This window comes from Jaculus jaculus, chromosome 13 (genome assembly GCF_020740685.1).
Source record: "Jaculus jaculus isolate mJacJac1 chromosome 13, mJacJac1.mat.Y.cur, whole genome shotgun sequence".
Taxonomy (NCBI): domain Eukaryota; kingdom Metazoa; phylum Chordata; class Mammalia; order Rodentia; family Dipodidae; genus Jaculus; species Jaculus jaculus.
In genome coordinates this window covers 59,695,207-59,708,411 of record NC_059114.1, presented here as the reverse complement: position 1 = coordinate 59,708,411, position 13,205 = coordinate 59,695,207, and the positions used below count along the sequence as shown (strand labels likewise).

General features: G+C 36.6%; 1 protein-coding gene across 1 annotated transcript in view; it reads right to left on the bottom strand.

Moving 5' to 3' along the window:
- LOC101610300 (solute carrier organic anion transporter family member 6A1) overlaps positions 1 to 13,205 on the bottom strand; it is a 132,074-nt gene that overhangs the window by 96,385 nt on the left and 22,484 nt on the right. Inside the window, exons 5-6 of the mRNA XM_045132150.1 lie at positions 12,447 to 12,543; positions 1,433 to 1,599 (exon numbers count right to left, since the gene is read on the bottom strand). Of these exons, the coding sequence (XP_044988085.1) occupies positions 1,433 to 1,599; positions 12,447 to 12,543 (264 nt within the window). The remainder of the gene's footprint in view (positions 1 to 1,432; positions 1,600 to 12,446; positions 12,544 to 13,205) is intronic.

Below are 13,205 nucleotides of genomic sequence, written 5' to 3'. Positions count from 1 at the left end.
CCATGCTGCTGGAGCAACCTCTGTATCACCCAAAACTGCAACTGCAGTTAAGGCTTGTGAGGGCTAGGCACATGTGCTAAGGGTGGAAGCCACAGTGTCTTCATTAAGCTAACTGGCTTATATTTTTGGAGGCAGTTTCTGCTACCAGTACCCTCAAGAAGGCCCATGTCCAACCCGGTTTACTTAAAAAAAAAATATTGATTTATTTAAGCAAAAGAGAAAGAAGGAGAGAGAGACTGAGAGAGAATTAATGGGACCATTAAGGTTTCTAACCACTGAAAACAAACTCCAGATGCATATGACACCTTGTGTATCTGGCTTTAGATGGGTACTGGGAAATCAAACCTGGGTCTTTTGTCTTTGCTGACAAGTGCCTTAACTACTAAGCGATCTCTCTGGCCCATTGGCTTACTTGTTTTATATGCATGGCCCATCCATTTCTTCATACTTTCCAAGTATGTGAATGTAGGTCACAAGCTTTTCCTCTCTTTCTCTCTTTAGAATACAATCTATTTTTTTTTTCTTATTCTGACTCCTGCTTAACTAAGTCATATGGATGTAGTTTCTAGCCCCCCACTTATCCACAGGTCTTTCAGATGAAAAGTCTATTTTTCAAGCATTAATTTACTTTGTTGCATTGTTACAATAATTTTTTAAATATTTTGTTTATTTTTTTTTATTTATTTGAGAGTGACAGAGAGAGAGAGAGAGAGAGGGAAGGAGGCAGGCAGAGAGCGAGAGAGAGAACGGGGGCACCAGGGCTTCCAGCCTCTGCAAACGAACTCCAGACATGTGCGCCCCCTTGTGCATCTGGCTAACGTGGGTCCTGGGGAACCAAGCCTTGAACCGGGGTCCTTAGGCTTCACAGGCAAGGGCTTAACCGCTAAGCCACTTCTCTAGCCCATTACAATGATTTTAACAGTGACTGTATGCTACAAAAGTTCTAGAATGTTATGTAAATATATTTAAATATATTTTATTTTTAAAAGACAGCTATGAACCTTGGGGTAAAAGATATTAAAAAGGAAATAATGAGAAATTAGTATACATGGTATGAAATACAATATTTGAATGCAGTTTTTTTTGACTTCTTTAAGACTTACACTTGCTTCCTCCTCTTTTTCCTATCTTTTATTTTTTTGAGGTAGAGTCTCACTCTAGCCAGGATGACCTGGAATAAGTCTCAGGCTGGCCTTGACCTCAGTGATGATCCTTCTACCTGTGCTTCCCAAGTGCTGGGATTAAAGGTGTGCACCACCACGCCTGGCCTCCTCTTCCTTATAGGGACTTAGAAAGTAATGCTGCTACTCTGTGACAGAAAAATACCTAGGGAGGAGCCAAATTCACACATAAAATTAGTTCATCCATGATCTGAGAATGGGAGCTGAGAGTAGGAACTACTAGAATTTATGAAATATATTTTTATACTCACCTGGTATAGTATGTGGAAAACATAAAAGTGGTAAAAATGTACTCCATGCCACAACAGATGCTGAAATAAAGCAAGCCCCCCAGCTGACTTTCCAGTATACAACTTCATCATCCTCATTATTTTGATGACGAGTAGTTTGATCAGGATCAGAATCATTTTCTTGATCCCTTCAATAGAGAAAAATGAAAAATTTCAGTTAGGCATTTTTCAAAAAATAAAACCATAATTTGTGTGGGGGATAGACCTCACATTTTCTGTTAATTCATACTCATTTTTGACTTGGCACTATATCTTTTGGTTTTGCTAACAATAGGTGGTTGCCAATTTTCAGTTACTTATTTCTTTTTGGTCCTGCAAGGTCATAATTCGCCCTAAAGATTCTATTCACTGGCACACCCCAGTTTTTCCATTAGAAGGTAAGCATTTGAGGGGCTGGATAGATGGCATAGAAGTTAAGAAACTTCTCTGTGAAGCCTAAGGACCCAGGTTCAATTCACCAGTACCCATGTAAGCCAAATGCAGAAGCTGGCACATGCATCTGGCATTCGTTTGCAGTTGCTAAAAGCTCTGGCCATATTCTCTCTCTCTGTCTCATCTGTCTCTCTCTTAAATAAAAAAAAAAATGTTAAAAAGTTACGCATTTGAAAGATCACCCCTTTAAGTCTTGTCTTATCTTTCATTTAAAACATCCCTAATTCATTAGATTGGAGACCTAGAACATCAGAGCAAGAAGCATGGGAGTTTACGTGAACAACTGACCTTTTAATACAGCATCAGACCTCCTTTTACATACAGAAAATTCCCTTCTCTGTTTCAATGTGACTTGATCCTTCTGATGAGCTTTACCAATAGCCTATAGGACTCCTTGTCAGCCTGTCTTGGGTTTTCCCTGGGAGTGTTTCCTGCTCTGTATTGTTTCACATGCAGCCTTACAGTGGCAAGGTGAGATGGGAATGTGCAAGATCTGGTGCTGCTGGGATTTTATTTACTCCTCTTTCTTTTTTCTCTTTCTTTGTTTCTTTTCTTCTGTCTCTCTCTCCCTTCCTCCCTGTCTCCCTTCTTTCTTTCCTTCTCTCCTTTCTTTTTTTGCATGCAGGTTCTCACTGTAGACTATCCCAAGCTGAACTGGAACTCACTTTGTAGCCCATGCTGGTCTCAACCACATGGAAATCTGACCTCAATCTGCTGAGTGTTGTGATTAAAGGTTTGGCTTTGAAGTGCCTGCATTTGTTGTCTTCAGTTAATGCTGGGGCCTCTGCTTTGTGGAGAATTTTCATAGTATCACTTCAGTAGGTAACTTAGAAAGGTTGATTAATAACAGTCACCAATGTTTTCAGCCCCACAGACATTTAAGACCTTCACCAACTAGCCATTGTGGGAAAGTGCTCATATCTAAAGGAATCTTTTGTACAGGGGTCAGTTAAACACAGTTCATTCTCTTCCCAACCAACAGACCTTCTGTTTTATAAGCTGTGGAATGGGTGACAGTGTCATGTAATGATAGGACAACTACCTGTCCACTGCTAGTGCTAGAACCTCAACCATAAAACCACAGTGGCAGATCTAGAACCTGCATTTCTGCTGTCCACTTGTCATTTATCTGAATATGCAACATTCATAGGACATAACCTTTCTCATTATTTATCTATCTGTCTGGCTGTCTATTTATCTATTGATCAATCTACCTATCATCTATCTTTCTATCTGTGTGTGTGTGTGTGTGTGTGTGTGTACAGGCATGTGTGCTACTGAGAACAGAACCCAGGGACTTGCACATACTATGCAAGAACACTATTACCAAAATGCATACCACCACTTAAAATAAATTGGAACAATGGCTCTCTATGTTGTCCAGCCTGACCTCAACTTTGAAAGCAGTTTAGTTACATGTATACACCTCTGTACCCTTGCTTATATGTGGGATATTTAAATCACCATTATTATATCAGGTCCTTTGTGACCTTTTATGTTGATTGGAGTTTGTTTTTATGAAATTGGGCATACTGACATTTGATATATATTTTTATATATTCTTAAGAAATTCTCTTTATTAATATATTACCTGTCTTCTAAATGAATTTTGGGTTGCAATCTATTTTATCATTTATCAGAACAGTACAATAGTCACTCTAGCTTGTTTGGTTTCCTATTCACTTAATGTATTATTTTTCAAATTATTATTACCCATAAGTGGTACATGAAGACAATGAAAAGTTAGATTCAGTTTTTTAATGCTATTTTCTAATCTGTTTTTATTTATTTGTGAATTGAGGCCATTTGCATTTAAGGTTATTATTGAGTGATGTTTACTATTCAAATAATTATGCTATTTAAAAGATAAGTATTATTAATTGATTAATAAGGTTACTTCCACATCCTTGCATTAGCCTTTATTCCTAAAAAATTGGCTCTGCTTCATACTGGCTGAGGTGTGGAAGAGCCCAAACCTTGCTTTCTATTTTCTTATCAATTTTTAGAAACAAAGTAAGTATAATCCTTTACATATTCTTTTTAAAGATTTATTTAATTACTGTTTTGAGGTAGGTTCTCACCCTAGCCCAGGCTGATCTGGAACTCATTCTGTAATTACAACCTGGCCTGAAGCTCACAGCAATTTTCCTACTTATGCCTCCAAGTTAAACACAGGTCATTCTATTCTATAGTGAGTAAAAAGATTAAATGCATTCATAACCACACCCAGCCATATATATATATATTTTTTTTTTTAATTCCAGCATGGCTTCTACAATGTCTTAAAAGAAAGCAGACCCTCTTTCAACTGAGGAAATGAACAATTATAGATGGAGGAAGATTGTTTAATAACTGTGTAAGTCTGGGCACAGTGTCACACACCTTTATTCCCAGCATTTGGGAGGCAAATGTAAGGAGGATTGTTGTGAGTTTGAGCCCAGACAGGGACTGCAGAGTGAGTTCCAGGTTAGCCTGGGCTATAGTGAGATCCTACATTGAAAAAAGGAAATAAATTTGAAAAGTGACAAATGACTCTTGTTTCTTAGAATATTAAGTCACTCTACTTCATTTATAGATATTTAAGTTTTCACAGACTAATTTGAAAAAAACCATTGTATGCAGATATATGCTGCCAAGTTTTGCATATCTCAAAGATTTTGTTGCAAGGACAATAGACCAGAACTGTGAAAAATGTCTGTCCTTTTGAGAAACTTTTTTAAAAGTTACACTCAGGATTCTATGGTAAAGCCTACTTAAATGGTATCATATTTAATAGCAAAAATGTCTCAATCATTGCTGATGTAAAGTTTATTAAACAATGTATGCAAAAATGTGGCAGGTATGACTTGTAAACAAGGAGGATTTATTTGTCTCACAAGACTGTAACCAAGAAAGCTGAAGAAGCACAAACACTGATCAAAAGACGTTTGGAGAGTAGAGCCGCAAGCTTTGCATTTCACTTGGTGATGGGTGACAGCCTCAGAATTTTCATTAGAGATATTGATTACAAACACAATATCACTGACAAAAAGGTTTACGTAGTACTAGTAAAAATTGCAACTAAATCAAAATATTTATTGAGAGCAGTAAAATTAAATTTTAAAGTGATTTTCTTTGTCCGTTGAGAAAATATCTGGTATAGTTACTGATGGTACTCCAGCAACGATGGCAAAATAAAGGGACTCGTAAAATTAATAGAAGACGATGAAATTGCTACCCAAAATATACACTCAATGAAGTATCATTATATAGTATATCACGAAATATGCACAAAAGTGTTAAAATGGATCATGTCATGTAAACAAACATCAGGCTGGTGATTCCCATGCTTTAAGTGCAGTTCACTGAGAAATCAAGCTGGAGCTGAGCTGGAAGCCCCCTTACTGCTCACTAGCTGCTGTAGTACTGCTGGAAAGTGCTATGTAGTCTCCTGGGGTAGGAAAGTCATCAACATTATTAACCATCAGTTAACTTGTAAACCCACCAAGCTACATGGCTGGCTAACTAGGCAAAATGTGTCAATGGGTACAATGGTAGCATGTCTGTAATAAGGAAATCAACTCCTCTCTGATTGGATTTGAGGCTTGCTCCACTGGAAGGAATTCATGCCTGGAGCAGAAAATCTACCAAAAAACCTATGGCTAGGGTGGTCCTAAGCCCTGGGGGTGCTACTACTGTTTTTTGAATAAATGGTTATATTATATCCACCAAAATACCCTCTAATTTTTATGTTTATGCCCATATATTCATGCTGCTCTCACTTTTGATTAAAGAAGCATCTTTTTTCAGATGACAGTGACAAATAGGGAGATTCAAAACTCATCAGAGTGTTAAGCAGTAACACAATAGTGTTCTACACTAAGTGAGATATCTCAATCTGCCCCCTTTTATCCCCAGGGCTCAGGGACCATTGTGGAAGAGGTGGTGGAAAGACTATGACAGCCAAAGGAAGGGAAGGAGTGCTTACAATACTGTATTCCAGATACAAAATGGCCATAGCATTCATGACCTCACAGTGGTAATTGCTACCTATACAAGAGTTGCATAATATGTGCCCCAAAGGTTTTGTGTCATAAAGGTTTTGGTATGTTGTATTCTCAATGTCATTTGATTCTATGAGGTTTTTTTTTAAATTTTATTTCCTTCTTGATTTCTTCATTGACCCATTCATCATTCAGTAGTGTATTGTTTAGTTTCCATGATTTTGTGTATACTCTATAGCTTTTCTTGCTGCTAGTTTGTAGTTTGACCCTATTGCCATGAGACAGATTGGAAGGAAATATTTCAATTTTTCCGTATTATTTAAGGTTTGCTTTGAGTTCTAATATATAATTTATTTTGGAGGATGTTCCATGTGCTGTTGAAAAGAATGTATATTCTGCTGCATTTGGATGAAATATTCTGTATATATCTGTTAGGTCCATTTATTCTTTGACCTCATAGATTCAAGATGCTTCTCTATTTATTTTTTGCCAAAATGAAGTGTTATTTGATGAAAGTGGGATGTTGAAATCACCCACTACAACAGTTTTTGGTATTACCTGTGACCTTAATTCTAATAGGTTTTGCTTGATGAAATTGGGAGAACTTAGGTGCATATATGTTTAGGATTGCAATGTCTTCTTGATGGATTGTTCCTTTAATCAATACAAAGTGACCTTCTTTATCTTTCCTAACTAATGTTGGTTTGAGGTCTACCCTGGTAAACATTAGAATAGAGATACTTGCTTGTTTTCTAGGCCCATTTGCTTGAAACGCTGTTTTCCAACCTTTCAGCTTAAGATAGTGTCCATCTTTTATATAAAGGTGGGTTTCTTGGAAGCAACAAATAGAAGTATAATGCTTTTTAAGTCAGTCTAAAACTCTGAGTTTTTGGTTGTGGCGTTGAGGCCATTGATGCTATTGATTATTGAACAGTATGTACTTATTCATACCATTCTTCTTGTTTTGTAGTTTTTTGATTTTTCCTTTAGTCTCCTGTATTAACTTTTGAGTATGTTTTATGTTTTTCCCTGGTTCCTTATGTGCTTTTCTTTCTCTTCAGGATGGAAGATACTTTCAGGTATTTTTTCTGTAGCTCCTTTAGTGTTCATATATTCTATTTGCCTGTTTTGTTGTGGAATGTCATTATTTCTCATCCAATTTGGATGGGTAACTTTGCTGAATAAAGTAATCTTGGTTGACAGTTGTTATTTTTCAGAACTTTGAAAATACCATCCTAAGCCCTTCTAGCTTTGACAGTTTGTGTTGAGTAGTCTGCTGTTATCCTGATAGGCTTGCCTTAGTATGTGACTTCCATTTTCTCTCTAACTTCTTTCAATATATTTCTTTGGTTTGTGATTTTTGTAGTTTAATTATAATATTATGGTGAGAGTTTTTTTCCTAATTTTGTGTGTTTGGCATTCTAAAGGCTTCCTGTATCTGTGTTAACATCACTATCCCTATTTGGAGGAAGTATTCTTCTGAGATTTTGTTGAAAATACTTGATATACCTTTGGGCTGAAATTCTGTTCCTTCTACTATGCCCTAAATTCTTATATTTGATGTCTTAATATTGTGTCCCAAATGTCTTGAAATTCTCATTCATGTCTTCCTATTAATCTATATTTCTCTTTGTTGCACTGTATTAAATAAGGAAGTCAATACATGAATAAGGAATATAAATACTGAAGAAAAGCCAATCACAAATAATAGAACTGAAGAACATAGTAAGTCAGATTTAAAACAAAATGAAAAACCTCTGTAGAAAGTCTCACCAAGAGAAAGGATGAAGGAGAGATCTTAAGATCTAAATTAGAAGACCAGGAGGCAATTCTAATACAGTTCAACAAAGAGAAAGACAAGCTAATAGGAAGGTATGAATGGGAAATTTAAGATACTCAGGACACTATGAAACATAAGGACTCAAGGTATAGTAAAAGGAAAAGAATTTCACTCCAAAGCATAATAAGTGTTTTCAACAAAATCATAGAAGAAAATTTCCTCTAGATTAGGAAAGAGGTGTCAGTGCAGAAAGCTTTTAGAACACCAAACAGACATAATATAATTAAACTACTTCACATGCAAATCAAAGAAAATGTATTGAAAGCAGTGAGATGTAAAAAGCAAGTCACTTATAAAGGCAAGCCCACTCAGGATAACAGCAGATTACTCAGCACAAACTTTAAAAGCTAGAAGAGTTTGGACTGATGTATTCCAAGTTCTGAAAGATAGCTGTCAGCCAAGAGTACTTTATCCATCAAAGCTATCCATCCAAATTGATGGAGAGATAAGAACATTCTACAACAAAAACAGGCTAAAGGATTATATGGGCACTAAGCCAGCTCTACGGAAAGTACTTGAAGGGAACCTCTATGTTGAAGAGAAAGAAAAGTACAGACATGACAAAAGAGGAAAAAAAAATAAATCACACACAAATAATAATTAATACAAGACAGTAAAGAGAAAACAAGAGCACTACAAAACAGGAAGAATGGTGTGAATAAATACATACTGTTCTATAATAACTCTTAATATCAATGGCCTCAATGCCCCAACCAAAAAACACAGGCTCCCAGATTGGATTAAAAGGTAGGGCCCTTCTTTTGTTGCCTCCAAGAAACCCAACTTTCCATAAAAGACAGACATTATCTTAGAGTGAAAGGATGGAAAATGATATTTCAAGCAAATGGGCCTAGGAAACAAACAGGTGTTGCTATCCTAGTATCTGACATGATACACTTCAAACCAACATTAGTAAGGAAAGATAAAGAAAATCACTGTATGTTGATTAAAGAAATAATTCAATAGAAAATCATTACAGTTATAAACATATATGTACTTAACACAGTCCTCTCGGTTTCATCAAACAAAACTATTAGTCTTAAGGTCACAGATAACATCAAGAACAATTGTAGTGGCTGATTTCAATACTCATCATTTCAAAGGTCATCCCAGCAAAAAATAAGCAGAGAAACATCTGGATTAAATGATATCATAGAACAAATGGGCCTAACAGATATCTACAGAATATTCCATCCAAATGCTGCAGAATCAATAAAACAAAGCATTGGTTCTTTGAAAGGATAAACATGATTGATAACCCTTAGCTCATGACCAAAGGAATGAGAGGAGAGACACATATTAATAAAATTAGAGATAAGAAAAACCACCATTACAACAGATACCAAAGAAATTCAGAAAATTATAAGGACATATTTTAAGAACATATACTCCATTAAGTTTGCAAATCTGAAAGACATGGATAAATTCCTAGGTTTATATGACCTTCCAAAATTAAACCATTTAAACAGGCCTATTACATATACAAAGACCCAAATACAAATTGTAAAGGAAGAGATCAAATCATCATTATTTTCAAATGATATGATTCTACATACAAAGGACTCTAAAGACTGTACCAGCAAACTTTAGAGCTGATACACACTTTTAGCAATATAGTAGGATACAAAATAAACACACAGAAATTAGTAGCTTTTCTATATACTAACAACAAACATGCTGAGGATGAATTCAGGGAATCACTCCCATTGACAATTGCCTCAGAAAAAAAGTACCTTGATATAAACCTAAGCAATGAAGGGAGGATCTCTAAAATGAAAACTTCAAAACACTCAAGAGTGAAATTGCAGAAGACACTAGGGAATGGAAAGACATCCTGTATTCCTAGATTAGAAGAATCAATATTGTGAAAAATGTCAATTTTACCAAAAGGAATCTACACATTTAATGCAATCCTTATTAAAATTGTAATGGTATTCTTCACAGAAATAGAAAAAAAATCCTAAAATTCATTTGCAAGTACAAAAAATGTCAAGTAGCCAAAACAATTTTGAGCAACAAAAATGAGGCTGGTAGAATCACCATACCTGACTTTATGCTGTATTACAGAGCCATGATAACAAAAATAGCATGGTACCAGCACCACAGACAAGTAGATCAGTAGAACAGATTAGAAGACCCAGATGTAAGTCCACACAGCTACAACTACCTGATTTTTGACAAAAAAAAAAAAAAGAAAGAAATCTTCATTGGAGGAAAGGCAGCCTCTTTAACAAATGATGCTGGGAAAACTGGACATCTATATGTAAACGGATGAAAATAGATCATTTTCTTTCTCCATGCACAAAAATAAAATCCTAATGGATCAAAGACCTTGGTACCAGGACCCTGGTTCAAAGCTCAATTCCCCTGGACCCACATTAGCCAGATGCACAAGGAGGTGCAGGCATCTGGAGTTCATTTGCAGTGGCTAGAGGCCCTGGCATGCCCATTCTCTATCTGCCTCTTTCTCTTTCTGTCTGTCACTTTCAAATAAATACATAAAATAAAAAAAATTAAAAAATAGTTGCCATGAAAAATCTCATAGTTTCATAGCTATGACTTTGTTTGGAGCCATATTCATTGCTATCCTGGGAAATATTTGAGCTATGGTTTGGTTCTATATGTCTTTGGTGCTCCCTTGGTACTAAATTTCACCACAGAAGGCTCAGCACTGAGCCCTAACATAGAGCCCTGGGCTAGCTTTCTTGAATTTCTCCCTCATTAGTAGCTGCTGGCTTTCCTCCTCTGCTGCCTGTGGTTAAAGGAGGGATAGTGGAGCCTATACCTTGGGCACTTGACTGAAATGGTCGCAAAGGCTCATTCTGTGCGTGCTGACTCACAATGCTTTGCAAGCCCTGTGCTTCATAGTGGCAGGCCTCACACTAAGTTTTAAGTCTGAGGCCTTGACTTAATTTATTCTCCCTTCTACAAGGAGAGTACGGCTCTCTTCATGCTGTGGTTATTTGGTTTGTGAGAATAAAAAGGTGATCAATTCAATCTTTCATACCTTTTTGATGAAATTTTTATTATTATTCTTATTGTTACTATTACTACTTCACAAAACCAAGTACTGGGACTGGATAAATGCATGAATCAGTAAAGCATTTACTTTGCAGGAACATGGGCATGATTCCATTACTCAGAAACAGTGTTCAAAAATTTTTTTAAGATTGGTGGGCTGGAGAGATGGCTCAGCAGTTAAGGCCTTTGCCTGCAAAGCCCAAGGACCCAGGTTCAATTATCCAGTACCCCCGTTAGCCCAATGCACAAGGCAATATTTGCATCTGGAGTTCATGGGCAGTGCCTACAGGCCCTGGTTTGCCCATTCTCTCTCTCTCTCTCTCTTTTTCTTTCAAATAAAAAATTAAAATATTTAAAAAAAGAAAAAGTAAGCATTAAGGCTGCACATGGTGGTCAGCTATGGGGAGGCAGAGATAGGAAGAGCCTTGGGACTTACAGGCAAGCCAGTCTAAACTATTTGGAGATTCCAGGCCATTGAGAGACCATAATCAAAACAGGTGGATTTCTAAAGAACAACACCTAAGGTTGTTCTCTGGCCTCCACATTCATGTCCACTTACACACCTGCAGAAACATAGGTACCAACCTCTCATATGAACACACACACACACACACACACACACACACACACACACACATACATGCACATACACACGTGGTTGCATGCAATGTGGTCTATCACCTGGCTTCTTTATCCTTTGTAGTCAATAGTGTTTATGAGAGATGAAGGCAGTGGAGGATCTTATTCATCTGCCTTCTTAAAAAAAATGATTCTTATGCTATAATAAATACCATTAGTTACTATATGACTGTGAGATGATCTGAATTAAAATATACTCTAAACTGAATCTAGAACATTGTGGCAGATATTGTAGGTGCCTCATTTGGATCAACTAGTCTCAGCAAATAGATACTTTTGATTGGGTAATGTTCTCAGTGCAGTGTTCAGTACAGACAGCAAGTCTTCATATCTTATCAGTCCCAGTGCCATGTTTCAATACACAACTACCAGGAGCTAGTGGATAGGCCAACTCTTTTCAATGGATATTGGAATAACTGAGTTATAGTGTTCACTGTCCAGAATGATGATGGTTGCCAGAAATTAGAGGGGGATAGATGACCTATAGAGCTTCAGTTTTGCAAGATAAGAAGTTCATGATATCAATGTGTATACAGTTAACACTATTGTGCCATACTCTTAAAATGAACAAGTTGGGAGCTGGAGAGCCACCACAGCAGTTAAAAGTGCTTCTTTGTAAAGCCTGATGGTCTGGACTCAGTTACACAATACCCATGTAAAGCCAGATGCATAAAGTGGCACATGTATCTGGAGTTCATTCGTAGTGGCAGAAAGTCCTACTGCACCTATACTCACACTCTGCCTTTTTCTTTCTATCTCACAAGTAAATAAGTAAAAATATTTTTAAAAATGAGTAAATTGTATATTTTTTGCACGCAAAAAATGAGCACATATGAAAATTATAGCAAGTCATGATATTACGATTTTAGTTATATTTTCAAGAATAAAAATACAAATATACTCTTTGAATTCATATATATGTACATGCCATTCATATTTGCATTTTTTAATAAAAATAACTACTATAAACTAAATACAAATTTTGAGGTACACATAATATCTCTTCAACAAACATGTTATCCAAATTAAGCTAAAAGGAAAAAGAAATCATAGGGCTTACTTTTCATAAGAATCATTTCTCTTTTGTATCGTCAGCTGTGGAGATCCTATTGCAATTCCTAAACCATATCCAAATACTTCAGAGGCTTCCCCAAGACCTACCAAGTAAACACATGAACAACTCATAGTCCAGCTTTGTCTTCAGACATTGAAAACCAATTTACTTACATGGATTATTTCTGAAAGCTTTGCATCATATTCTGCATTAGGCAAAGTCTCCAGAGAAACAAACCAATCATTAATATTTGTACACCTATGTGTGCTGTGTGTGTGTGTATGGGGCGGGGGGAGACAGAGACAAAGACATGTTTTAAGGATAACTTACTTTTTTTTTTAAAATTTTATTTATTTATTTATTTGAGAGCGACAGACACAGAGAGAAAGACAGATAGAGGGAGAGAGAGAGAATGGGCGCGCCAGGGCTTCCAGCCTCTGCAAACGAACTCCAGATGCGTGCACCCCCTTGTGCATCTGGCTAACGTGGGACCTGGGGAACCAAGCCTCGAACCGGGTCCTTAGGCTTCATAGGCAAGCGCTTAACCGCTAAGCCATCTCTCCAGCCCAGGATAACTTACTTTTGATTTTGTTTTATTTTCCCTAAAATATAGAACAAGCAAGTGAACAAACAAACAATCAAATTAAAAAATAAAAAAGATTCTTTCTATAAAGCTGTGACTGCCCCAGTACTTACTAGGCATCTCAGGTTTTTCATGAACTCAAGCTCCTCCTGCCTCAACCTCCCATGCACTTAAGTCATTTT